Raw genomic sequence first — 27,860 nt, 5'->3', positions numbered from 1 at the left:
ATGGAAGTTCAGATTTCTTGTAATAATCTACAAAAAAATTATATTTTGGGCTCCATTTCTGATAAATCAAAACTAATCAGCCAGATATTTATAGTTGATAAAGAAATGAATAGACCAAAACCATGAATTTAATTGAGCTGTTTTTCTTTACTAATCATGCCAAGTGAATACAATGAGTCCACTCTTTGAGATACACAGCAACACACAGTTACAGCAAGTCCAGAACCCCCTGTTCCCTCCCGGGTTACAGTACAAACATTTAGATAATTTAAGACAAGCCAGGATAAAGTCAGTATGACTCAAATGTTCGGGCACATTTTAATGTTCTGCATTTTCTTTTCGCTTTCAGTTCCCTTCAAAATTACAAAGAAACAATCAAAGCACAATGATGCAAGCCAAGAGAAACAGAGCCTGCTGGTTAGCCATTTAAGTCATAGAATGGTAACAGGTCATGAACTGAGGCTGATCGGGGATTCACCTTTTCCTGGTTAGATTTTATTTGACTGATATGATAACTCTTGTGTGTCTATGTGCTTTTAAGTTGTGCTTAATAAAAAAAGTGTGCAATCAATGCTCTAAATCAAAAAGACTCAAGTAAATGTTAACAATCTAATACTACACTACAACGAAACTTTCACAGAACCTGAAAATAGCAGAAGACAGCAGATAAACCCTTCACTTTTTCAGCTTGTTTTTACCCCTTATTCCACAAAACCTGTTGGAGCAAACAAAAGCAAAAACATTCATTTCATACTCTTGATTTGTTTGGTGAGTCTTAACCACAAACAGCTTTTGGTTTTCTTCGTGTTGTGGTGGAACAAAGATGTTCTTTCCAAGTTCAGTTTGCAGAACCTCATTTCATTTTTACTAAGCTAACAATTCAAATTACAGCTGTGGTTTCCAGAGTTGTAATCTTATTGGAAATTATCTGTGTTTTTCTGTCTGTGTTGCTGCCAAATAAACATTCAGTGATGAGAGAAAATAAACTCGGCAGAAGAATTTAACTCAGGCAATTTTCTTTTTCTGCTTTCTGACAGAAACAATTAGGAAGTAAGAGCTAGATCACCCACCCCACCAGCCTTCCCATATCCAGCTTCCATTAGAGAAAGAAATACACATCAAGCATTAGCTAAACTTTGTACAGCATAAGACGTCTTATAGCACACATCAAATGTAAAAGCTTTTCTTTGAATCTCACTCAAGTCACTGTTAAGTCCTTTGTTCATCGTTTTTTTGCACTGTTTTGATTCCCTTCACTTTTGTCTTTCTTTTCTGGCTCTGTTGGATCTATCGGCATGCCTCCTCCTTCATCTCCTTGTTCTTCCTCACTTCCTCTGCATGTTTATCCTGCCAGACAAACACAGACACGGAGCGAGGGAAAACAGGAGAGTCAGCAACATTCATGAATTGATTGGCAGTAATGAGTCAGACCTTATTGATGATTATGGATCAAGCCTCTGGATCATTTTAAAACTGAATGGCAAATCTGCTTTAGGGTTGTATTTACATTTGGAAATTATTCAACAACATTCATACCTGATTCAACTTTTTCACATTTGATCATGACCACAAACAAGGTATTTTACTAGGGTTTTATGTGATAGATTGCACAATTGTGAGGTAGAAGTAAATTATAACAAGGTTTTTCAAATTTGAAAAGTGTGTCTTACATTTGTATTAAATCCCTCTTACTCTAATACCCTAAATAAAATCTAAAACAACAGATTGCTATTAGAGGTGTGCTGCTTAGTAAAAGGAGTCTGTCTCTGTGTAATTTAGTATCTTTGACATTAATTTGCATTCAACCCCTCCTTACTCTGACACCTCAAAATAAACTCCTGTGCAACCAATCGCCTTCACCATTCATCAAATTAGTAAATACACTCTGTGTGTAATTAATCTCAGTGCAAATACAGCTGTTTTGTTTCTGGCCTCATAGGTTTGTTAGAGAACATTAAAGAACAAACAGCATGATAAAGACCAAGGAACACAGCAGACAGGTCAGGGAGAAAGTTGGGGAGAAGTTTAAAGCAGCATTGGGATATCAAACAATATCCGCAGCTTGGAACAATGGAACAAAGCCCTGTTCAATCCGTCATCTGAAAATGGAAAGAGTATGGTACAGCTGCCAACTATCTAAGACAGCGCTGTCACTCTAAATTACCAGGCTGAGCAAGGAGAGCATTAATCAGAGAAGCAGCCATAAGGGCCGTGTTAACTGCAGAAATCCACAGCTCTAGCGGGTGAATCTGCCTACAGGACAGCTATTATTCATGCACTCTATAAAGCCATTGTTGACAGAAAACCTCAAGAAGTTTACAGTTTTCCACAAGCCATGTGGTGGTGTCATGGTGAGATGAGGCCCAAGTGGAACTTTTTGGCCTACATGTATAATGGTATGGAGAGAAACTAACATTTTCCTGAACTTGCCATTCCATTGTCCAAGTCCTAACCAGCCCCAAAGGGAGCTGAACAAATATGCATGCCATACGTTGTGGGTGCTTATTGAAATTACATCTTGCATAATTTTTCTTGGACTTCCCAGTTATGCACTACATTGTGTTGGTTTATTATAATATTTCAGTAAAATGCTAAATAGATCTCTGAAGTTCCAGGGGTATTAAAAGTTCTGCAAGGTACTATAATTCTGCAGGCTGAAAATGAGCTGCCAGCAGTCTTGCAGAACTGTAACCTCCCATCTCATCTCATTTGGTGGAGAGTTATTAATTTCGAATGCTACTTGTCACAGTGACTAAAGAAAGAAAAATGCAAAAGGTCCTTGAGTACACTTTTTAAGTAACTGTTAATGTTGATCAGAGCTGCAGCAGCTAGATATTTGTGACTACTGCTTAGTCATTTAGGCCAACTCAGCACTTTCCCACCGATCTCGAAACCACATGGTTGTGGGTGTTAGAGGCTTTTCTTGGTTAACAAGTGGTAAACTGGCTCTTGATGTAACTATGGGCATTTCTTTAAAGTTACTGTTTTTAATTAAAATATATATAATTTAGTAAACAAGAAAATGAGGTACAACCTTTTTTGAGTCCAACATTCTTTATGTGATAAGTTGGAATTGTTAATTAAGTCCAGAAAAAAAATATGTGTTATTGACAGATTTATTATGGGTTACAGATGCTATTCTTAGAATTATATGCAGGCATGACTGGCATCAATTCCAACTTACGGTTAGAAAGTCATTAAACTAATTGATTCAGGAAATATTCAGGAAACACCTTTTCATTTGAAACTCAGATTAGTCAGAACAGCAACCACTGGAGAACAATTAGCAGAAAATATGTTAAGTAAAATGACTCCATATATTTTTAAGTGTAAACAACTGAACAGCCTCGGTAAAATTTAAACAAGAACAGGCTCCTGGCTTTACAGAAATATTCAAGCCTCACAGTGGAAAACATGATCCATCTGGCCCTGCTATGATCTTGTTTTCCCTCTCTTTCTCTTTTTATAAATCCACCAAGAATGCTTGACAATTCTTAGGAATTGGTTCATGAGAAAGGAGTTTATTCAGAAATGAAATACAGATTGCCAGTTAGGGGTTTGAATCTGTTTGCAAGTATTTCTAGAGGGAAAGACCAAGAGTCAGCTGGGTTGTACCTTTTCCTGCAGCCTCTCAAGCATAGCTGTTAGAAGGGCCTCCCTGTTCTCTTTGTTGGCCTCCATTTTCTGCTCCAGCTTCTCCTTAGCATGCTTGATAAAGTTGTTGTTTTCTTCAAAGGCCTTCTGGATCACCTCACGCTCGTGTTCCCTTTTCTCTGCCAAGTGCTTCAGCAGTTCAGCTTCCTGGCACTAGGGGGAGACAGAGGACAGTAATTTTCCCTTTGATGCGTCTGCTTCAGGTATTTTTTAAGGTTTTTGTTAGATTAATGTTGTGTTCTTTGTCTTTTCCTGATGCAATGTACAAACCAAATCTTTGGACAAGAACATTTCCTTCACCCCCTTTTGCTTGTAAAAATGAAACATTGTGCTTGTGTCCTCACATGGATGTTTTTGTACCCCCTCCACATTCCCACTCTGCTTTCAGCTTCCTGTTCACTCACTCCTGCACATCTGTTTGATTGAGCTACAAATAGCCACGGTTAACAGAATAATCCAGATTTTTCAAGGTGGGGTAATGCAGGATTTCATTCTCTTAGCGTCTTCATTAGAATGAAACAGAGATTAGTGTTAGAGCCGACAGCTAAATCAAAGTTTGGCCGAAACAAAATTGGACCACCATCCTTTTTGCATTAGATAGTTATTCACAAATAAGTCGATGGTTGGTTGCCACAACAACCATTGCTGGTTGCTGTCTGTAACAATGACTTTCCAGTTTTAAATGCATACTGCAAAACAGAAGATGAACAGTCTGCAGACAATACAATTAGTTCCAGAGATGAGATGAGACACAAGACGAAATAAGATTTTAAAAATACTATTTAAAAAAACAGCAAGTCCCCAAATAAAGCTTTCACTTATCACGAACTGTGATTCAATTAGTCTGTTATCAGTTTAGAATAACTCAGACCACTAATATTTTCATGCATGATTTAAAAATCATGGAATTTGGGGTAACGTCACTTCCTGTTTTCGCTGTTGCACTTGGTGAATTGTTTGGTGTGTGAAGGCTCTCTCGTTTGATCTGATTTCTCTCTACTGTGATATCTCTTACTTGTTCTAATACATAAGCACGTTAAAACTTTCTGTTGCTGTATTTAACGTTTGGGGACTCTCCGTGTCTAACACGGTTTTTCTAGTGGTGGTAAGGGGTCGCTAGCTTAGCGTTAGCTTTAGCTCCACCATGGCTACTGTTTCTCTCTCTGAGTCTCCTCCTCTCTCCTGCTCTCTGTGTCAGATGTTCAGTTACTCCTCTGCCTCCTTTAATGATAATGGTACGTGTAATAAATGTAGCATTTTTGTAGCTTTGGAGGCGAGGGTGTTGGAATTGGAGGCCCGGCTCCGCGCTGTTGAAAAACCAACAGATAGCCAAGGCCCCTTAGGCAGCGTGGAGCCACTGAGGGTAGCTCCCCGTAGCAGTCCTCCAGCAGAGCCCGCGCTGCCGGGGCCTAAGGGCAGCTGGGTGACGGTACGTAGAAAGCATAGTCCTAGATCCCAGCCCACAGGTCACCACCAACCCGTCTGCGTTTCTAACACATTTTCCCCGCTTAGCGACACACCCGCTGAGAAGCCAACTCTGGTAATTGGCAGCTCCGTAGTCAGAAACGTGGCACTAGAGACACCAGCAACCATAGTCAAATGTCTGCCAGGGGCCAGAAGGGGCGACATCAAATCCTACCTTGAACTGCTCGCTAAGGATAAGCGTAAATACAGTAACATTGTTATTCACGCTGGCGGTAATGACACCCGGTTACGTCAATCGGAGGTCACCAAAGTTAGTGTTGCTTCGGTGTGTAAATTTGCCAAAACAATGTCGGACTCCGTCATTTTCTCTGGTCCCCTCCCCGATCTGACCAGTGACGACATGTTTAGCCGCATGCTGTCATTCAACCACTGGCTGTCTAGGTGGTGTCCAGAAAATAATGTGGGTTACGTTGATAACTGGCGAACATTTTGGGGAAAACCTGGTCTGATCCGGAGAGACGGCATCCATCCCACTTTGGATGGAGCAGCTCTTCTTTCTAGGAATCTGGAAAAAATTATTAGTTCTCCAAAACTCTTGACAACCCAGGGTTCAGACCAGGAAGCAGGGTCGTAGTTTAACACTCCTCTCTGCAGCTTCCGTACTGCTACCCACCCATTACCCTATTAAGACAGTGTCTCGCCCACGGCCAAAATTTAATAGATTGAAAAATAATCTAAAAGGAGGAAATCAGGAAAATCTCATAAAAATAAACAACTCAGACCGCAAAGAAAAATAAAACAATTAAATGTGGCCTACTGAACATAAGACCTCTCTCTTCAAAGACTTTGCTAGTTAGTGACATGATTCGTGACAATCAGATTGATTTATTTTGCCTCACAGAAACCTGGCTGCAGCAAGAAGATTGTTACTATAAATGAGTCAACTCCTACTAATTATTTAAATTTTTACATTCCTCAAAATACTGGGCGAGGAGGAGGAGTAGCAACCATCTTTCAGTCCGATTTATTGATTAGTCCCAGACCAATTAATAGCTACAACTCTTTTGAATATTTAATCCTTAGTTTTCCTCATCCAAATTGCAAAGCACTAAAACCACTTCTGTTTGTTGTTTTGTACCGTCCACCAGGCCCTTACTCTCAATTTTTAGATCAGTTTTCAGACCTTTTACCTGATTTAGTTTTAAATACAGATAAAGTTATTATAGTGGGGGATTTTAACATTCATGTTGACACTGAAAGTGATAGCCTAAATATAGTGTTTAATGCTATCTTAGACTCAATTGGCTTTGCTCAAAACATTAACAAACCTACCCACCTTTGTCTTCATTGTCTGGACCTTGTGCTGACATATGGCATTGAGTGTAAAGACATAACAATATTTTCTCATAACCCTGTCCTGTCTGACCATTTCTTAATAACCTTTGAGTTTAATTTAACCGAGTACTCCACACCTGAAAGAAAATTTCATTACAGTAGATCATTATCAGACGATGCTGTAACAACCTTTAAAGAATCCGTCCCACTTTTAATTTCCTCATTATCACTGAAATGCACAGTGGAGGTCAAAAATTCTGTTTCTGCCCCTTCACAAATTGATTCTTTTGTTCATAGTGTTTCTTCATCAATGCGTGATGCATTAGACAATGCAGCCCACTTGAAAATTAAGGTAATCATTCATAGGAGGCTAGCTCCCTGGTTTAATTTAGATCTGTGTACTTTAAAGCACAATGTTAGAAATTTGGAGAGAAAATGGCGCTCTACACACCTAGAGGATTCCTACTTAATCTGGAAAAATAGCCTACTGTTGTATAAAAAGACACTTCACCAAGCCAGAACAGCTTATTTCTCATCATTAATAGAAGAGAACAAGAATAATCCTAGGTTTCTCTTTAGTACAGTTGCTAAACTTACACAGAGTCATAGCTCTGTTGAGCCATCCATTCCCTTAGCTCTCAGCAGTCATGACTTTATGGGATTCTTCTTAAATAAAATTGATTCTATTAAAAATAAAATCTATGACATACTCCCGAAGATGATTACTTCATCCTCACCAAGTGAGACAACATTGGAAATAACTGCAGAACCTGATTTGTGTTTGGACTGTTTTGATTCTGTGGAGCTTCCTGAGTTATCAGAAATATTAGCTTCATCTAAACCTTCAACTTGTATGTTAGACCCAATCCCAACCAAATTATTTAAGGAAGTGTTTCCTCTGATTACCAGCCCTGTTTTAGATATGATTAATCTATCTTTAGTAAATGGATATGTACCACAGGCTTTTAAGTTAGCTGTAATTAAACCTTTACTTAAGAAACCTTCGCTTGATCGAGATGACTTGAAAAATTACAGACCTATATCCAATCTTCCATTCTTATCTAAAATTCTTGAGAAAATAGTTGCTAATCAAATGTGTGAGCATTTATATAGCAATGACCTGTTTGAAGAGTTTCAGTCAGGTTTCAGAGCTCATCATAGCACTGAAACAGCTCTGCTGAAAGTCACTAATGATATTCTTATGGCCTCAGATAATGGACTTGTGTCTGTTCTGGTTCTGTTAGATCTCAGTGCTGCATTTGATACAGTCGATCACAATATTCTCTTAAAAAGGCTGGAATATGATGTAGGGATCAGGGGAACAGCACTAGGCTGGTTTAAATCTTATTTGTCTGATAGATTTCACTTTGTTCATGTAAATGATAAATCATCTTTAAACTCCAGGGTTAATTGTGGAGTACCACATGGTTCAGTACTTGGGCCAATTCTCTTTACTATATACAGGTCCTTCTCAAAAAATTAGCATATTGTGATAAAGTTCATTATTTTTCCATAATGTCATGATGAAAATTTAACATTCATATATTTTAGATTCATTGCACACTAACTGAAATATTTCAGGTCTTTTATTGTCTTAATACGGATGATTTTGGCATACAGCTCATGAAAACCCAAAATTCCTATCTCACAAAATTAGCATATCATTAAAAGGGTCTCTAAACGAGCTATGAACCTAATCATCTGAATCAACGAGTTAACTCTAAACACCTGCAAAAGATTCCTGAGGCCTTTAAAACTCCCAGCCTGGTTCATCACTCAAAACCCCAATCATGGGTAAGACTGCCGACCTGACTGCTGTCCAGAAGGCCACTATTGACACCCTCAAGCAAGAGGGTAAGAAACAGAAAGACATTTCTGAACGAATAGGCTGTTCCCAAAGTGCTGTATCAAGGCACCTCAGTGGGAAGTCTGTGGGAAGGAAAAAGTGTGGCAGAAAACGCTGCACAATGAGAAGAGGTGACCGGACCCTGAGGAATATTGTGGAGAAGGGCTGATTCCAGACCTTGGGGGACCTGCGGAACCAGTGGACTGAGTCTGGAGTAGAAACATCCAGAGCCACCGTGCACAGGCGTGTGCAGGAAATGGGCTACAGGTGCCGCATTCCCCAGTCCTGGGCTACAGAGAAGCAGCACTGGACTGTTGCTCAGTGGTCCAAAGTACTTTTTTCGGATGAAAGCAAATTCTGCATGTCATTCGGAAATCAAGGTGCCAGAGTCTGGAGGAAGACTGGGGAGAAGGAAATGCCAAAATGCCAGAAGTCCAGTGTCAAGTACCCACAGTCAGTGATGGTCTGGGGTGCCGTGTCAGCTGCTGGTGTTGGTCCACTGTGTTTTATCAAGGGCAGGGTCAATGCAGCTAGCTATCAGGAGATTGTGGAGCACTTCATGCTTCCATCTGCTGAAAAGCTTTATGGAGATGAAGATTTCATTTTTCAGCACGACCTGGCACCTGCTCACAATGCCAAAACCACTGGTAAATGGTTTACTGACCATGGTATCACTGTGCTCAATTGGCCTGCCAACTCCCCTGACCTGAACCCCATAGAGAATCTGTGGGATATTGTGAAGAGAACGTTGAGAGACTCAAGACCCAACACTCTGGATGAGCTAAAGGCCGCTATCGAAGCATCCTGGACCTCCATAAGACCTCAGTGCCACAGGCTGATTGCCTCCATGCCACGCCGCATTGAAGCAGTCATTTCTGCAAAAGGATTCCCGACCAAGTATTGAGTGCATAACTGTACATGATTATTTGAAGGTTGACGTTTTTTTGTATTAAAAACACTTTTCTTTTATTGGTCGGATGAAATATGCTAATTTTGTGAGATAGGAATTTTGGGTTTTCATGAGCTGTATGCCAAAATCATCCGTATTAAGACAATAAAAGACCTGAAATATTTCAGTTAGTGTGCAATGAATCTAAAATATATGAATGTTAAATTTTCATCATGACATTATGGAAAATAATGAACTTCATCACAATATGCTAATATTTTGAGAAGGACCTGTATATGCTTCCAATAGGTCAAATTATCAGGCAACATAGGATAAATTTCCACTGTTACGCTGATGATACTCAGCTTTACTTATCCATAAATCCTGGTGAACCCAACCAGTTAGACAGACTGCAAGCATGTCTTGAAGATATAAAAACTTGGATGACTAAATTTTTTGCTTCTAAATTCAGACAAGACAGAAGTTGTCGTCTTTGGACCGGAGTCTTTAAAAAAGAAACTGCTTAGTCAATCACTTAACCTGGATGGCATTAAATTGACCTCCGGTAATAAAGTAAAAAACCTTGGTGTTACTTTTGACCAGGACATGCCATTTAAATCCCATATTAAACAGGTTTCTAGGATTTCCTTCTTTCATCTCCGGAAGATTGCCAAAATTAGAAATATCCTGTCCAGGAGTGACGCTGAAAAACTAGTCCATGCATTTGTTACTTCAAGGCTGGACTATTGTAATTCTTTACTATCAGGATGTCCACAAAATGCAGTTAAAAGACTTCAGCTGATTCAAAATGCTTCAGCAAGAGTTCTGATGAAAATTAAAAAGAGAGATCATATTTCTCCTATTTTAGCTTCCCTTCATTGGCTTCCTGTTAAATCCAGAAGAGAACTTAAAATTCTCCTCCTCACATATAAAGCCCTTAATGATTTAGCTCCATCATACATCAGAGATCTGATTGTTCCATATGTTCCTAACAGAGCACTTCGTTCTCAGACTGCAGGTTTACTGGTGGTTTCTAGAGTCTCTAGAAGTAGAATGGGAGGCAGATCCTTTAGTTATCAGGCTCCCCTCCCAGTTTTGGTCCGTGAGGCAGACACCCTGTCTACTTTTAAGGCTAGGCTTAAAACTTTCCTTTTTGATAAAGCTTATAGTTAGAGTGGCTTAGGTTATCAGGGAGGGAGCCTTCCTCCCTCCCTGTTGGTTGGAGTAAGGGGGAGTCAGGTTTAGCCTAAACCAGCTCAGTTATGGTAGAGGTGCAAACACACCCTCCATTTCTGCTACCTGTGTGACCCCTTCTCTTTTCCAATGGTTATGATCAGTCTGACAGAGGGAGGTATCCCAATCATTGTGGTTTTTAGTATAACAATGACCATCAGTGGGACCATTTGTGGGGTGCCTTGTGATGACATTGTTGTAAATAAGCGCCGTTTAACTAAATAATTTGAACTGAAACTATCTGTGTAGTTATGCTGCTATAGGCTTAGGCTGCTGGAGGACATAATGACCACTTTCACCCTCTTCGCTACATTCTGACACTACTCTCCAATTTTGCATTATTTGCTGTTATTAGGCCCGAGCAGGAAAACTGCAAGGGCCTATTGTAATCGCTCGAATTCTTATTCTTTTTTCCGTTGCGTCTTTGCGGGGCAATATGGGGACTTTGCCAAGCCCCTAGATGCACACGCTTTTACACAAAATTGTCCCCCAACGAAAATTCTAGATCCTTAATGGCGTCATCAGTGGGCGTGGCCTAACCACTTAGCCACGCCCCCAAACGTGAGATAGCCCGAACCGTAAGTCGTAGAGATCTGAAATTTGGCACAATGCTAGAGCACTTCAAAACAATAAAAAAAGTCTCCTGGGGGTATGCCCTAAAATGCACAGGAAGTCGGCCATTTTGGGTCAAAGGCCGATTTTTGCCCGTTTTTCACTTTTACTCACCTCGAACTTTAACAAACTCCTCCTAGGGATTTTGAGCTATCGGGTTTATATTTGGTCAACATGCAGTTAAGGGATGGGGGATTAAAAGTTATCAAAATCGTGAGTTTTTGGCCATGTTTAGGGGGCGTGGCCGGGCCACAAACTTGGCGTTTGCGCCGAAAGTGAAAAATTGCAATAACGTTCCCAAAAAAAAAATACAAATCACACCAAAGTTGGCATGAAGGAGGGCCTTCGGCTTCCCGACAATCCTATGGGGTCATATGCTGACATCATCAAAGCCACGCCCCCTCCGGAAGTCACTTTTTTCACTTGGAAAGGTGCCTCTCTGACCCTCTTCACCCAATCAACTTGAATCTGTCAGAAGACAGATAACTAGTGGGTCTAACTTCGCTTGAAGCACAGTAACTTTTCATAAAAGGGCGTGGCCGTGGCGGCGCCGCGAAGTCAGATGTCACGCCATGGCCATACGTTTGCCTCTAATTTCCACATAGATCATCTGATCTGCACCAAATTCAATGTGATTGATCCTTGTCCAGTCCTCAACAGAGATCTGATGACATATTCGGTGGGCGTGGCCTAATTCGTCCACAGCGCCCCCTACGAAATTAGAAAAAATCAGCCCCAAGCCATGCTTTGACCGAGGAATCTGAAATTTGGTACACATATGTAACTTCTCAGGACCTACAAAAAACTCTATTGGAGCATTGGTCCAAACCCAACAGGAAGTCGGCCATTTTGAATTGAAATTGCCATTTTGACCCAGTTTTGACCGTTTCTAGCACGCATATCTGAGCGAACTCCTCCTACAGCTTTTGACTTACAGACATCAAAATCACTCAGTATACTCTTAAGGGATTGGGGATTAAGAGTTATCAAAAGCTTTTTGATACATGAAAGCATGTGGGAGTGGCCACGCCTCAAAATATGACTTCTCGCCATAAAAGACTAAATTGACATAGCTCCTACAAGGAGAGTCACAGACACATGAAACCTTCTGGGATTTATCTGCCTCTAGGCCTCAACAATATTCACTGATCAGATGCTGACATCATCGATGCCCCGCACCCTCAGAACAGGAAGTATCACGTTTTCCTTTACAGACTCAATGTTTGATGTTCTTCACCTAATCAATGTGAAACTGTCAACATATAACAGATAACATGATGCTCTTAGACAGTCGACAGTACTTACTGCTTTAGCTGGAGGCTGTGAATATGATGGCGTGGCGAATTCTGATGTCACGCCATGGCCATATGTTTGGCTCTAAATTACACATGCATGGTCCGATTCACTCAAAACTGAATATGCTTGATCTTTGTCAGCCCCCAAACAGCTCTATTGGATTACATTTAAATTTAGATCAACAGCGCCCCCAAGGACACTTCAAGGGCTATATCTCCCTCATACGTCCTCGGATCCATTTCAAATGTAGTATACATGATCATGACTTAATGATGGACATGTTGACACAGTCAATTGATGATGTCGTTTTAGCCCCACCCACAAACAAACAAGTGAGTGCAGCTTCCATCTGGAAGGTCCGATTTACTCCAAATTTTGAATGCTTTTTGCCAGACTGAAACTTTGCATGACCGAAGATCATACGACATGTTGCTCAAAGTGCCATCTACTGGCGACGTGTTGAAGTGAAGCAGTGTCATCGTCGGTGGCGTGTATGAGGTGATGCCAGGCTCCTGCGGTTGCTCAACAGCCCGAGTTGCGCTGAGGGGTGCAAGGGCCTTCAAAGCTGCTTGCAGGTTTCTAGTTTCAGCTTGTAACCTTGTTCTCTCTTTTCTCTTCCTAGAAGCTACACTTGGCCTGACTCTGTGTCTACCTGTGACACCTTTCTGGAGAGGGGAATCGTCCGAGCTTCTGCTGGCAACAACTTAATGCTCACCCTCTACCGATGATCCACATAGCCCTGTCTTTCAGTGTTTAACCCTTTCTCTCTCCTAGACATGGCGATTGACTGAGCTTTACTGTGACTAACTCTATGTGCTCTCTTTCAGACTCTAACCTTGAAAACTGGCTCAGAGTTTATCTGTTCTTTCTTTCTAGGTGAAACGACTAAAGGAGCTACATCCATTAATATTTACTTTTCCTTCCCATAGAAAGTACTCCTGGATCAGTGCTTCTTTGTTCTCTTTGTGTCTCTGCTCTGTTCTCTCAAACCCCCAGTCAGTCGTGGCAGATGGCCGCTCACACTGAGCCTGGTTCTGCTGGAGGTTTCTTCCTGTTAAAAGGGAGTTTTTCCTCTCCACTGTCACTACATGCATGCTCAGTATGAGGGATTGCTGCAAAGTCAATGCCAGTGACTGTCCACTGTCTCTACATGTTCATCCAGGAGGAGTGAATGCTGCAAGTCACTGACTGGATGCAATCTGCTGGGTTTCCTTACGTTTTATCCAATTTGAATAAATAACTAACTCTTACTGCACTGTTCAATGGTTAGGACTAATTGGAATGTATGTACCTGACTTTGTGAAGTGCCTTGAGACAACATGTGTTGTGAATTGGCGCTATATAAATAAAACTGAATTGAATTGAAAAATCATCTGAATGCACAGAAGCATTAAAGGCATTTTTTTGTATTTTCAAATAAGTAAAGAAGATTTAGGAAATCTTCTTTACTTATCTTCCCTGTGCAGGTGAAGTCATTTATCAGCAGTTTAAAAGTTTCCTGGATAACATTTGCATGAACCACAATGACAACTTTGGGACTGGAATTATTTTAGAATGGAAGAGGTAAACATTTGTCTTAATCCCAGTCAGACTAGCGGTTAGCTAGCTGTGCTGCAGTATGGAGCTTGTTTCTGTATAGAATCACCCGTTAAGATATTAAGGAGTGGTCCTTGCTCTCTTCTTTTCAAACATTTCCATTCTCTGGATTGTTTTCTCCATTGCCAGCTTTCCAAGTTAAGTAACTTCAGCTCCTCTTATTTGCAGACTCAATCAAACTTATATGATTCCATTAGAGGCAGAATTTTGAAAACAAATAAAGTCAAATTCAAAGCGGCAAATGTTCTCGTGTCACCTACTGTATCATTTTTATAGCATGTTTTAGTTGGTGTGCATTACATAGCTTCATTCACAAACTTTTAAACAATAATTCACATTTAAATGTATTTATAATGTCCATTTAACAACCTTTCAAATAACGCTTTACTTTTCATAATCACAGAGAAAATAAGGAAGTTAGAAATCACAAAAACATTCTCAAACCAAATCCTATCCAACCCTCTTATTACTTGTGCTATCTATAAAAGTCAAATATGACGTTATTTTTTGGCCCTTTCTAGTGAAACCAGTGTGTTCTACATTGACTCCCTCTAAATCTTTAGGCCACTTGGCTGAATTGGTTGGAAAAAACAATTTGTTTACTGCAGGTGAGCTGCTAACAGAACCCCTCCGCAAACTTACTGACAAGGGCTGGCCCAGAAATGTTTTTAAGATGGCTATGATGCTATCCCTTCTGTCCCTCACCTTTCGTCTCTCCTCGGCAGCCTCCAGCTTCTTTTGGATCTCCTCCAGGGACGGGTCTCGGCGCTGAGGCATGGAGGTGTTGAGTTCTGGCAGGCCATCAAAGGATGGAGGCTTCAGGATGACCTCAAAGGCCTGGCCCGATGTCCGCTTGTTCAACTCAATCACCTCCACATCTTTCATGACGCACCAGCCTAGGTCCACTGCATCTTTAGTATTTGATAACATTTTGTTAGGATAATTGATATAAACATTTCTGGATGTTTTGGTTTATCCACCAAAACTGGATCATATAAGTAAAAAGTAAATCCTGACTGGATTAATGGTTGATTTATTTTGTTTGTTTGTAGATTACTATGAAATAAATGACTTGTACCTTCTGCTTTGTAATTGGTGGTTTCTGCAGTTTGTGGGTTCAGGCAGGCGCAAAACAGAGACACCAGGGGGAGCTCTTTGACTTTCTCTTTATACGCTGAGGACACAGATACACACACAAACATTGGTTCACTTAAACTAAATTATGAGCAAGCATTTAGAGAAGTGATGATGCGGTGCTCATTTGCAGTGACACTGCCAGTGATCAGCACATCTCTGATACTGAACAATAAATGGAATAAGTGTGAGGGAGCGGTGAGGTGAAATGAGTTTCTGCTGCGACCGCATTTACCTGCTAGAGTCATCTTGTAACTGCGGATGTAACTCTCCAGGGAAACCAAAGCTCGCTGTCACTCTGCCAGGACACATGCAGGCACAGAGACACAAGAAGGCTTTAATGAGGCAACTTCAAAGGTCACACGATGAATCTGAGATAGAGCAACTGAGGACAGGATTAAACTACAGAGCATCTGTAAAACCTCAAACCCTTTAAGGTTCTGCATTCTGCATTGTTCTAGTGCTGTGCAGTTTTTGGTTTTGCCTTAGTCCCCTATTTTTTCCTCAGTTCTGTTGGCCTGTTTGCTTCCTTTATCTTAGACTTGCCAAACTGGCAGTCTAGTAAGTATGTATGATATGTAGTTCTTTCATTTACATGATTTTCTTGTAAATAAAAGAACTTACAAATCTGAAAGAATCTTACAAATGACAAGACAAAAACTCAATCAATTTTATGATGACCTCTTTAGCAAGTGAGATCGTTATGATGTTGCTGTACTAACCTAATGTACAGTGTTGTATAAAAGTATTTCCCATGTTACAGAGTTCTTCCTTTTCCTATTTCGACACCCCAAAAATGTTTCAGACCAAACTATCCAAACCAAACTGGTTCTATGCAAAAACATAAACACTTACCATGCTAAATTATAAATTAACTGTGATTAACCCCATCTGCTGGAAAGCTGAGCACAATTTCACTAGAAACACCATTGCCGAATTACTGCCAGATGTGTGATATAAAATCTCTTAAATAGAATTTGTCTGACAGCTTGAAGTAGGCTGAAAGATTCTAAAAAAGCATCTCATTAAAGGCACTGACATTTATTTGTGTGGAAAAGGTTACATAGCCATTTCTAATGCTTTAGGACTCAAACAAATCACAATGAGAGCCATTTTCTAAGAATGGAGAAAACATGAACAATGCAGGAGTTGCAGACCTACAAAAACTGCTCCAAGAGTGCATAGAAAAAACAGAAATGTCTAAAGCACTGCAGGCCTTTGTTTCTTCAGTTTTGTTAGTGTTCATTATTTAGCAACAAGCATGACACTGGAAAACACTGTATTCGTTGAAGAGTGCCAAGGACAGAAAAACTGCCGACCCAGCCCGTCTCACATTCACCAAAATACATTTGGGTTATGCCCAAGACTTTGGGGAAAATATAACACACAGCATTTCAGAACTGACAGACACACATGGTGGTGGTAGTTTAATGGTGCGGGGCTGCTTGGCTTCTTTGGAACCTTGACAAGCTTGGACAAATGATGATGAAGTCATGAATTCTGCACTCTGGCAGAAAATCTTACAGCATAATGTCTGGCCATCACTTTGTAATGATAAACTCCAAATACATTTGCATTATACAGCAGGGCAATGATTCAAATCATGCAAGCAAGTCCCAAAGTTTTCAAGTGGCCTAGTCAAATTACAGATCTAAATTTGATGCTATTCACATTAAAAAGGTCTTTCATGCTTGAAAACAATGTGGGTGAATTATAATGAGTCTGCAAAGAGGAGCGGGCCAAAATTCTTCCCCAGCTATGTAAAATTACTGTTGCTAGTTTTCACAGAGTGGCACATAGGGCTAGGTATTCACTAAATAAAATTATTCTTTGAAAACTGCATTTTGTCTTTATTCCTGTGATCTTTGTCTGACATTTAAATTTGCTTCATGATATAAAATATTTTGTGTGACTAAAGCAAAAACATAACAGTTCTTTTCTTCAAAAAGGATATGCCAAGACAAAGTACTAAATTCCTGATTGACTTTATTAAATCAAGAATGGACCCAGCATCAAATTAGGCAGGCCACATTGATGTAAAAGTAACCTGTTGTTAGAGCGAAGAGAGCGGTAGGAGGCCTGCAACACACAACAACCAAAAGCAGCAAATACTCGGCTCTATAAGGCAGGACAAGCTCCAGGCAGACAAACACGGGGCATTTCCTCCGAGGCAGCCATGTGCCCCACACAGAGGTAGGTCATCAGTGAAAAATGGGAGTGGCAGTCCCCGGGCTAAAGAGGCATAGAGTGATAAGCGGGTCGCCAATCCATCACAGGGCAACACAGACACACAACCATGCACACCTAAGGGAAATGTAGAGAGACCAATTTACCAAACAGTCATGTTTTTGGAATGTGGGAGGAAGCCAGAATACCTGGTGAAAATCCACGCATGCACGGGGAGAACATGCAAAGTCCATGCAGAAAGACCCCCGGCCAGGAGTTGACTAACTCTAGCTGAATGTTTTGAGAATTGACATACTCTATCTAAACAATCTTTATCTTAATAATTACGTTTTTTCAAATTGGAGTGATAATTCTGGCCTTCCTTTGCTGCTGGTTGACTAAAACTTGGGTGGATTGCGATAAAATGTATTTTTGGGAATCTGTGAGCTCTCTGCTTACAGCAGACACGCTGGTTGTCTGTGTAGAAGCCGTGTGGAGAGAACGAGTTTTGCGGTTACATCATTTTGTGGAGTTTGTTTATATTTTGATTCAACTGCCTTTAGTTTTAACTGTTTTTGGTGTATGTAGAAATGGTTTATATCAGCTTCTAGCCAAGATTCTACTATTTCTGTGGATACTAGATATGTTTATGCTTAACTAATGAAACTTGCAGTAAAGAAAGTAGAAGAAAACAAAAGTTAAATTCTGCCCCTAGTACTGGGGGTTGGGCTTAAGATGGAATACTGTAGGAGCACCATACAATGCATAACATCTAACTAGAGTCAGCCCAAGACAAATGCAAGCTGAACAGAAACCCCAAAACCACCATGGCGCTCCACAGAGCACTAGAAAGTTCCATTGAGCATTACATCTAAATAATGTTTGAATTGTCCTTTCACAACTATGTTAGATCTAAATCAGGTTTTCAGATGTATATTAGATGTCAAAATTTTGATAGAGCAACAAACTATATAACAAACATGAAACGCTCAAGGATCAAGCTGCCAATGTCTCAGTTATGAGCATGTTAACTGGTGTAGCTACATGATTGAACTAAAGCACAGCAAATGAATGTGAAACTCCATATTTTAATTAACCGAGTCACATCTTGAAATGAACTTAGGTGGGCAAAACTGCTCGGTCTAAATATAATCTAAACGTAGAAGAAATATCTACATCAATATCTGGGTTATGTGTAGACTTAATGGTGATTCATATGTAATTCAAGTTTACATGTAGCCTTCGTGGTAAAATCAGTATAACACAGAGGGTTGTTAGGTAACAAATGTAAAAGTTTTTTTTTTGTTTGAATAACAGTTCAGTGGTAGTCATGCAAAACTGAACTTTTGATCCTTGATATTTAAAATTTTCTACGTTAATTATTGTAGTCACATTATATGTTGGTTTTTTCAGGGTAGAATATTGTGTTGTTGAGTAGGCTAACATTTTAGAAGTAGTCTAGATGTTTTACGCTTCATCTTTCTACATGGTCCAATCATCTATACTGTAAAAGTACAAAGGAACTAATATACTAATAATTACTTCAGATTCATAAAGCATAAATATATATAAATATAATATGGGTATTAGTGGATATTATTCATAAAAACAAACAATTGATTTTTAATATTACAGGTTTTACAAATTTTTTCTACAAGCTAAAAAAGCTACAAGTTATATTACAGTTCTGTGAATAATAATCACCCCAAAGCTACTGAGTCACGCCCACTCTCTATGACACAACGACATCTCGCAAGAAATGTTTGGCAGAGGCTAAAGGAAACTATTTTATTAAACTTTTAAAGCAGCAACAAACAGATTCAAGAGGATGGTAAATTGGACTCAAAAATAGTACACCTTGATACCATTAGCTGACTCATGCCTGTTTAGGATCCATATTTTTCAAGGCTCTTACGACAGGAAGAGGAGGACTTTAGAACTAAATACCACATTTGTTTGAAGGCTAGCCTAGTGATTGAGAGGTGATACTGGACCTTACTGGTTTTGGTAAGCAGCCTTGGTGCAGACTCTCGGACCAACTTTGAGTTTTTGATTAGTGAATAATTAGGAGAGTTGCAGTAGGTATTATGTCAAGATGACCATTTCTTTGGGAAGTCTGTCAGACATATTTTAAGAAAATGCTTTTGTATTAGCCAATGAGGTTCAATTATCAGAGCTTGTTTTCTACTTTCTCTTGATCCAGCACTGCTCCATGCCCATCAGTCTTCACAGTAAAGCCCCAAAATCCCAGTTTCTGGGGGTTAGGAGGACATGTCCTCTTCTCAGCCTGCTGTGTTCTGAATCAATGAATCAAAGGCACAAGACAAGTAGGAGATGTAGCTGTAGAGCTAAAGATGCAAGTAAGTGAGAAGATTCTAGTAAATTTTTCATCAATTTCAAAACGGGATGAAAATTTGCGCAGGAAGACAGAGGTAGCAGAGCATCAAATTGTCTGATCAGATTTCATAACCGGCTGCTATTACTTTGTCGCTAAAAATGCCAGATGGCGCCATCCATGCTTGGACATCTGAAGGAAAAAATAAATCTGTCTCTTTCATGCTATTTCTCTTGCTTCTTTTCAAATATGATAGAAAAAGAAAAGCATTATAAGACAAAAATCTTACTTGATAAAAATGAAAAATCTAGTTGCGTCCTTCTCTTTTCTTGGATAAGTGCACGCATAATAAAGTTTCCTTAGATTCTTGGAGCTAATGTAATTTGCATACAAGCTTTTTTATCTTGTGGTTATGCAGCAGAATCAAAATCTTAGCATGGAAAACAATGAGTTTCAAGTGACTCTTTTCCACCACAGGTTGAGATACACTGGTGCTTCCTGATATGGGCATAATTTAATAAAAATGAGCTGTCTGGCAAGAGCCCATCTGTTCCAAGCAAGTTGTTTAATTGGGGGAATAACTCGCTGAAGTAAGAGAAAATTTGAAATCACATTTAACAGAAAACATTGTGGTTATATCAGGTTATATCAGTTTTTTGTTAAGGCTTGATGAAAGACTAGGTTCAGTGTTAGAACACTGGTTAAGGGGAAAGTGTTAGTTAATTGGTAAGTATGTGTTTCACTATTTGTTTTCCATTTCTAAAGTAAAAAAACGAGATTAAGTGTTTTTAATGTCCATTTTGTTACTGTTGTGAGAACAGGAATGGAAGCACTAGTAGCAGTAGCAATTATGCTAGGCTAAACTTAGAGAGGTTTAGCCTAAACAGAGCCGACCTGAGGCGTAGGTAAAATAAGCTGTTGCTCAGGGCTCTCAATTGCAGCAGGAGGCCTCTCAAGAGAATTTATATTTTCACCCACGGCACTGACCAATTTAGCACCCTTTACTCAGACATCCCTAAATAAACCCTATTTTTTATTGCCTCACTGAAATTAAAAAGTTTGGAATTCATTGACAAATTACATTGAAAATGTAAATCTGGTTTGGATTCAGGCAAACTGACAGTTGCACTAGTTGCAAAAATAAAAACAATAATCCTCATAGCTATGTCCACAGTCTACTGATGTAAGTTTAATAGTTTCTGCTGCTTGTGTATGTGCTGGGGGTCACGTATCATTCGCACTAACTGCTATGCAATCTAGCGGAATTAAAATGCTAAACTATTTTTCATTAAAGAAGAGTTTGTTAGCCTTAACCACTGGCATGTGACTTCATTATGTGAAATGCGTAAGGTATTAGTATGATCCCCGAATCCCTATTGTTTATGTTTGAGGCTCTTATTTTGAAATTAAAAAGGAAACAGTTCCTGTGTTGCAAGTGGTCCCTGAAAACATCAAGACTCTACTACTTCTAAATCATTAATCTAGAAGCCTTTTATGTATTCAGTAGAAGAAGGGAATGATGATGAGTGACAAATGCATTTTAAGCACTTTGACAATACTGTGACTGGCTAACCGTTACCCACCATTGATGCTAAAGTCAGCATCCATTAGGGTGCTTTCAAACTGTGCAAACTAAACAGCCAGTTCACAGTTTTCTAATGAGTCTGGACTGCATTTGATCTTCTACTGTTCGAAAATACAAGGACTGATCAAAGGTCCAAAAAAGTATTTAATGAATGTCCTGATATAATTTCCCTTTGGGATTATTAAAGTGCGAAGTGGCTGTTTCTGTTTGGCAGGCCTTTAAATCAGTTTCTGTCTAAGGCCCCATACAACCTTGGTCAGGCTCTGAATAAAACTTACTGATTGTGTAAAAATCTTTCACTGTTCTGACTGAAACTGTTACTTGAACACTTTTTGTTAACCTACTTGCATATTTCTCAGCTAGCTTAGCTCTGTTAGCTAACCCAGTACAACTAAATAAGTCAGGCTAGCTGATTTGTTCTGCTTCTACTATTTGAACCAAACAAGACAAATTGGCTTGACCTTAAAAAACGCTTTGTAGAAGGAGACGTGTACTGGAAAGACACCACCAACAAGGAGAGCAAATATGCTTCATGGCACACCCTTACATGACCTGCCTGTCATGGCTCCCAGTGGGAAAGACACACACAAGGACAGCCCTTACTCACATACTAATCAGGCAGTAAAAGTGGAGCTTTGCAGCACTGTTGGAATGCACACACACATTTACACACAGCTGCAGCTAATCTTGTGACACCACCCAGGTTGCAGATCAATGCGCTGTTTCCTGTTGGAGTCAAGGCGCTCTGTGTGTTGTTGATGACACAGAGAAAGAGAACAGCTTACAAAGACACACACCGGGGAACTTTAAAGACATGCTGATAGGAAGTTTCATCACATTGAACTTTGTTGTAACATCTTATTCAGGAAATGTTTTGTCTCAGGATGCAATCTACTTACTCTCAAAACATCTGGCTTTCCAACCCAAAGATACATACATACATATAAACACTAAAGCAAATGTTGTCTTAATATTTGACATGTTAAAGTTCAGCATATCACATTTAATTATTTATTTAAAAACAATGGAGAAGACGCCCGCTGCAGGTGAGAGGAGTATCTATTTCACTATGCCATTACCAATGTGGAAATGTTACCTTTAACCCAAAATGTAACATCCTCTGAGCAAAATCACAAGCCTCAGCTAACATCATTGGGCTGAAACTATGGTGACACACATCAGCAGTCATCTGTTGAGTGACAGTGTCTTATAAGACCAGACCACACCCGCCAGATTCAAATGTGGATTTTGCTGCAGCTTCATAGCTGATAGTACTCCATGTATGGAAGTCAGTGACATTTCTCTGAAGGCAGCCTTTGAGGTTGTTTAGTTGTGACTTTAAGCTGAAAGAAAATGTCTAACATCCTGAGAAAAACCTTAGAGATACTTTGGTCATTCTTGCTGAGATTCTACTTGAACAGACACATTTTTTTCATTGAAAAAAAAAAAAAAAAGAAGAAAATTTGATAATGCTTGTCTCATTCAGCACAGATTTTAATCATCTTCAGCCTTTAGCTTCAAAGAAGTTTCACTTTACTTACCAGTTTGTCTTCTGCTTTATTTTATGTCCAATTAACACGAGTTAATACGATAGTATTGCTGCAAATCAAGACACTGTTCCAAACCTGGCAGAATCACCTTTTATTACCTTGATTGTGTCATGGGATGACTTCAGGAGATGTGTTCACAAGTTCTTAGAACATCTCAGCCACATCCAGTATAATGTATTGTCATAAAACTAATTGTCAGTCAGTCAACTGCTTTTTCTTGCTTTATGCTTGCATAAATATATTTTGGACATACAATAATACATGGAGATTCTTGACATGTATTAAATTATTACTACAGTGAATAGAGTATTGGACAGTTCTGAACTTTTACTGTTTTTACCACCTTTCAATTTTGTCTGCATGCTGTCGCTGTGTCTGTTTCTGTCTTTTGCACGCTTCTTTGCAGCACATGCACCCCTCCCTCGTTTTCCTCCCCCACTCTCCTTTCTGTAAAGGGTGGCTGCATTTTAAAGTCATGTAGAATCAATAATAAATGACAGAGGTTACAGTGGTGCTCTATCCCTTTCTTACCGTCTCTGCTCCCACCATCCATTGCATGATTAATTTATTCCCCTTCACCCCACTGCATCCCGCCATCACCCTCGAGAACACGGACTCTCGGTTATATGATCAAACTTAACTATACGAACCCAGAGTGAGCCAGCTGAGACAGATGTGTGCAGCCGTGTGCCGCAAACTTACCCCCCTTTTGTTCCTGTGGTCTCTGCTGCTGGAAGTGGACGGCTGACTGTGGTTACCCCAGTCTGACTCTGTGGATGCAGGCGCCGGGCAACAGCATCAGCAACAGCATCAATGCCGCTTCCATGACATCACCTTGGAGACGCCTCATTGGTCCGTGACACTGCCAGCATCCAAACCTCTCAGCCAATCGGGTAGGGAAGGTAGTTAGCAGAAGGAGGGTCGCCGGCTCTTTGTGTTGTACTGCAGGGTGGGTGTTGGAGTCAGTGTTTTATTGCATGGTGCAGAAGGGTGGGACTATGTGTGCGTGCACGTGTGTATACTGAGCAGAAGGGAGGTAGTGAGAAATTGGTAAGGAGCAGTGAGTGTGTTTGTGTGTGTGCTACTGTCTGTCTCAGCAGGAGACTGAGCTTGAAGGCATGTGAAGATATAAATTAGTTAGGTGCAGATGGTAAATAAAGGAAAGAACACAAATCCTTTTGCAATGTGTATGACACAGAATTTTACATATTGAAAGAAATAAAACTAGACCTTTAAAAGAGTCAATACTATAAAAACTAAAAAACACTAATAGTATTTAAACATGGGTATACTAAAATATTACTTAATTATAATATACTTAGGCAAGTGCTTTTACAACAGAAGATTAGAAACTTTGTTAGTGAACAACTTCACATAACACAATTATTTTATCGAGCGTCTTCCTTTTCCCAGACAGTAAAATTTAAAGTTTAAAAATATTGCACATTAGCTTGTACCTAAAGTACCTGTAAAATATGTATTGCCATATTTCACCTCGTAGAATCAGTATTTAGCAGTCTTATAGCCAATGGGTGGAAGATTTGCCGTACTTTGTAAAGTCTGAGTCTTTGACCAGGGTGTCTGTCAGCATTTTCTTAGCCCTGGAGAGAAAGCAAGACCTAGCAATGTCCTCCATTGAGGGAATGAGGCAGCTGATGATTTTCTGTGTTGACTATATCACCTCCTGCAGGGCTTTCCTGTCTGCTGCTGTGCAGTCATGGACCACATTGTAATGCAGTTCACCAAAACACTTTCGGTGTTGGATTGGTAGAAGCTCAACAGCAGTTTGACGCTGAGATGGTTTTTCCTCAGTAATCTAAGGAAATGCTGCTGACACTGCTGATATGTTGTGCTGACCAGGTGGGGTCACAAGCAATGTGGACCCCCAGATACCTTCTGAAGGAGACATGCTCCACCCCGTCCCTGGTAATATTTAGTAGAGTAGGGTCTCCCCTTGGCTTCCTCTAGTCCAGCACCATCTCTTTGGTTTTGGTGGTGTTCAGCTTCAAGTTGAAAGTTGAAATAGAAATCTTATATTTCCTTGCATCCTAATTTTTATTTAAACCCATTGCTTAAAAATACTTATATTTACAAATTAAACTGAAAAGTGTGGTCTGCATTTGTATTCAGCCTCTTGAAACTCCCTGCAGTTACAGCTGCAAGTCGTTTAGATATGTTTCTGCCAACTTTCCACATCTAGAGACTACATTTTACCACTTTCTTATTTAGAGATACCCTAAGCTTAGACAGATTCTATGGAGAGCATTTGTGAGCATCATTGTTCAAGTCTATCTATCCACAGATTCTTAATTATATTTAGGTTTGGACTTTGACTGGACCGTTCTATCTCTGCAACTCCTCCGGAGCTACTGTTGGCCCCTTAGCTACTTCTATGATTAATGCTCTTCTTGCCCAGCCATACAGTTTTAATGGCCACCTCTCTGTTGCACTGGATTTTATTTAGGGGTGTCTGAGTAAAGGTTGCTAAATTGAAATGTGCACCATGCTTTTCAGATTGTTATATAAAAAATAATTTGAAAACAGGCATCCTTCTGCTTCACACTTCTGCACTTGTGTTGGGCACATAAAATTCCTACAAAATATATTGAATTTTGTGGTTAAGATGTGATGAAATGTGGAAAGGTTCAAGGGGTATGAAAACGTTTGCCAAAGACTGTATATAGAACATTTCACTTGTAAAGATCACAAAGTGCCCCACAAATAAAATAAAAACTTCCACAAAAATATTAACATTAATCCAACAGACCTAGTGCACAAACCAGAAATGTACCAAATGCTTTGTTGTAGATTCTTAGCCCAATATGGAGTGGATTCTGAACTTTCCAGAACCTGGCTGTTATAGACACCCACATTTTGAGAATGACTATGCAGACCCTTCTTGCTCCAGATGACCTTATTAAGATTTTTATGATGACCTTGGATGATGGACTGCTTGTTGGAGGGAAGTGATGGTATAGCTGAGGGTGTGGCACAGCTGACAGCGCCGGGCAAGGAAGAACGGAAGATATGGCGTGCTTGGAAAGGGAAACTGGGAACAGCTTGGAAGCGAACTGCTGGAAACAACACACTTGAATTTTCTTGCTAATTCATTGAACATAAAGATGGATTCTTCACAGCTGTAGGTGCACCCTCAGCATGTTCACCAGCAATTAGGGGAATGCTGTTTCTTTGTTTTTGACTGTCTCCTTATCAGTTTATCTGAATCCAGCTGGTCATTATAGCTGTGCTTTCAGCACCTTGGCATCCATATGACAAAGCTGTGGGTCCGCATGTTTGAGTTACAACATGATGCAATAATGAAAGCAGTTAAGACGACTGCCACACCCCTGGCAGTACAACAGTATTGTGGACCAATACATTTGTTTTGGCTATGAATAACCTCATGTGCCAATGGCAGTTATTAACAAAGTTATTTGATCATTTTAATCAAAGTAGCAAGTCAGGGCACCACCTGATTAACAGGCAAACGGCTCTTAGTCTCTATTAATTATTGTTTTATGAATAGGTCTGAAGACATGATTTTCCACTGCAAAGTGGTGGAGTGCTACTTCCAGATCAGGGTCCAAGTGGAGGAGTTCAAGTATTTTTGTGTGTCTTTATCAAGTGATAGTCAGGTGGAGCAGAATGTAGTAAGGGAAGTGGCTAAGATGTAGCCTTAGAGACCTAGTAAAGCTGCTGCCTGTCCACATTAGAAAGAGTGGGTTGAGGTGGTCTGGGCATTTAGTGCAGATGCTTCCTGGGCACCTCACTCTGATCATTTACTGGCAATTGCCCACTGGGAGGAGGCCCATGGGCAGAGCCAAAATTTGCTGGAAAGATTATAAATTCTGCTGGCTTTGGATTGCCTTGGGTTACCCAAGAATGAGAAAGTGTCACTGGGGAGAGGAATTTTAACGTTTCCTTCCTTGCCTCTATGACCCAAAAAAAACTACAGAAAAACTAGATGATAGATGGATGGATAAATTGACTACAAGTCCTTACATTATGTCATCTATGTTAAAAGAATGCTTGTATTTTGTCCACTTATCCTATATTAGACAATAGGGGCAACAGGTCCAGGAAGCAAACTCAGACATCCCCTTCCCTGATGACACTCTCCAGCTCGTTCTGAGGAATCCCATGTTATTTCCAGGCAAGACTAGTAATATATTCCCAACAGCAAGTTCTGGTTCCAGGGAAGTGTAACTTCTTATACCTGACATGTCTATAATTTGAACATTTCAACCAAATTTAACCACACTTTTTTTTCTGTGAGACTGGGGTGGAGCCTCAGTTCCTATTGCTTTTATTAATGCTATTTGTAACCAAATAGATTATCTACCTATCAAAACAATGCATAAAAGACATTAAAGCTAAGAGAGCAATTGTTCCATTTGGTAACCTAACATAGTTAAACTGTGGTAAACATCTGTGCAGTAGCTTCTCTCTGATCCTGCATTCAGCTCACACAGCCTACATGATGTCACAATGCTGTCCACCGACGTGTAAGATGACAGAGGTGGAGGACAGACACAAATGTGCATGAGGTCGCATCAGGGTGGGTCTTGCCGCTGCTGTCTGCTCTCCTCTCCTGTTGCCACCCTCTGATGGGAAATGAACGTGTGACATTAAATATTGCACACATCCTGGAAATGAGATCACTGGATGGGGAGAGGAAAGTGGAATGGAGAAACAAAGACAGATGCAAAGGGGGCTGGGGATGGGTGGAGAAGAAAAAGGAGGAGGAAGGGACAAAAAAAAGATTACAGAGATTGCATGATTCTGGGACAACAAGGATAGGAGAGGGAAGACTGAGGAGTGGGAACACCCATGTGAGAGCTGGGAAAGGAGGAATAAGAAATTATACAGAAAATAAATGTGGCAGGCAAAATAGGGAATAGATAAGGAATAGGAAAAAGAAATGGGCCTTTCTCTGTTAAAAGGAGAAAATCTTAGCACACATATTGGGACTGCTACAGGTTACTGATGTGCAGACACTAAGTTTAAAAACAGGATATCAAAAAAGCAGAGGTATCACTTCCTGAGTTCTGCTAAAGTCATGGCTCCCACCCTGCAGGCAGCAGTGGACACCTCTCCCCACACCCTCTCCTCTCTTCGGGCCCTGCGACCCCTCGTGACCCTTAAGCACATAAACAATTAAAGGAGCTCAGCAGCAGCACGCAAGCTCCGATTTAAAATCTGAC

The 27,860-nt window shown here is 40.1% G+C and overlaps 1 protein-coding gene across 1 annotated transcript; it reads right to left on the bottom strand.

Annotated features, from left to right (window-relative positions):
- Positions 1–127: 127 nt before the first annotated feature.
- stmn4 (stathmin-like 4) lies at positions 128–23,516 on the bottom strand. The gene is made up of 6 exons (XM_047388217.1): positions 23,359–23,516; positions 15,256–15,318; positions 14,965–15,060; positions 14,592–14,797; positions 3,616–3,807; positions 128–1,347 (listed from the first exon to the last, which is right to left on the bottom strand). Exons 2-6 carry the CDS (start codon positions 15,266–15,268, stop codon positions 1,288–1,290), a joined length of 567 nt encoding a protein of 188 aa, XP_047244173.1. The 5' UTR covers positions 15,269–15,318; positions 23,359–23,516; the 3' UTR covers positions 128–1,287.
- Positions 23,517–27,860: the final 4,344 nt, after the last annotated feature.

Source organism: Girardinichthys multiradiatus, chromosome 15 (assembly GCF_021462225.1).
Source record: "Girardinichthys multiradiatus isolate DD_20200921_A chromosome 15, DD_fGirMul_XY1, whole genome shotgun sequence".
Taxonomy (NCBI): Eukaryota; Metazoa; Chordata; class Actinopteri; order Cyprinodontiformes; family Goodeidae; genus Girardinichthys; species Girardinichthys multiradiatus.
This window is presented reverse-complemented; position numbering and strand designations above follow the sequence as displayed.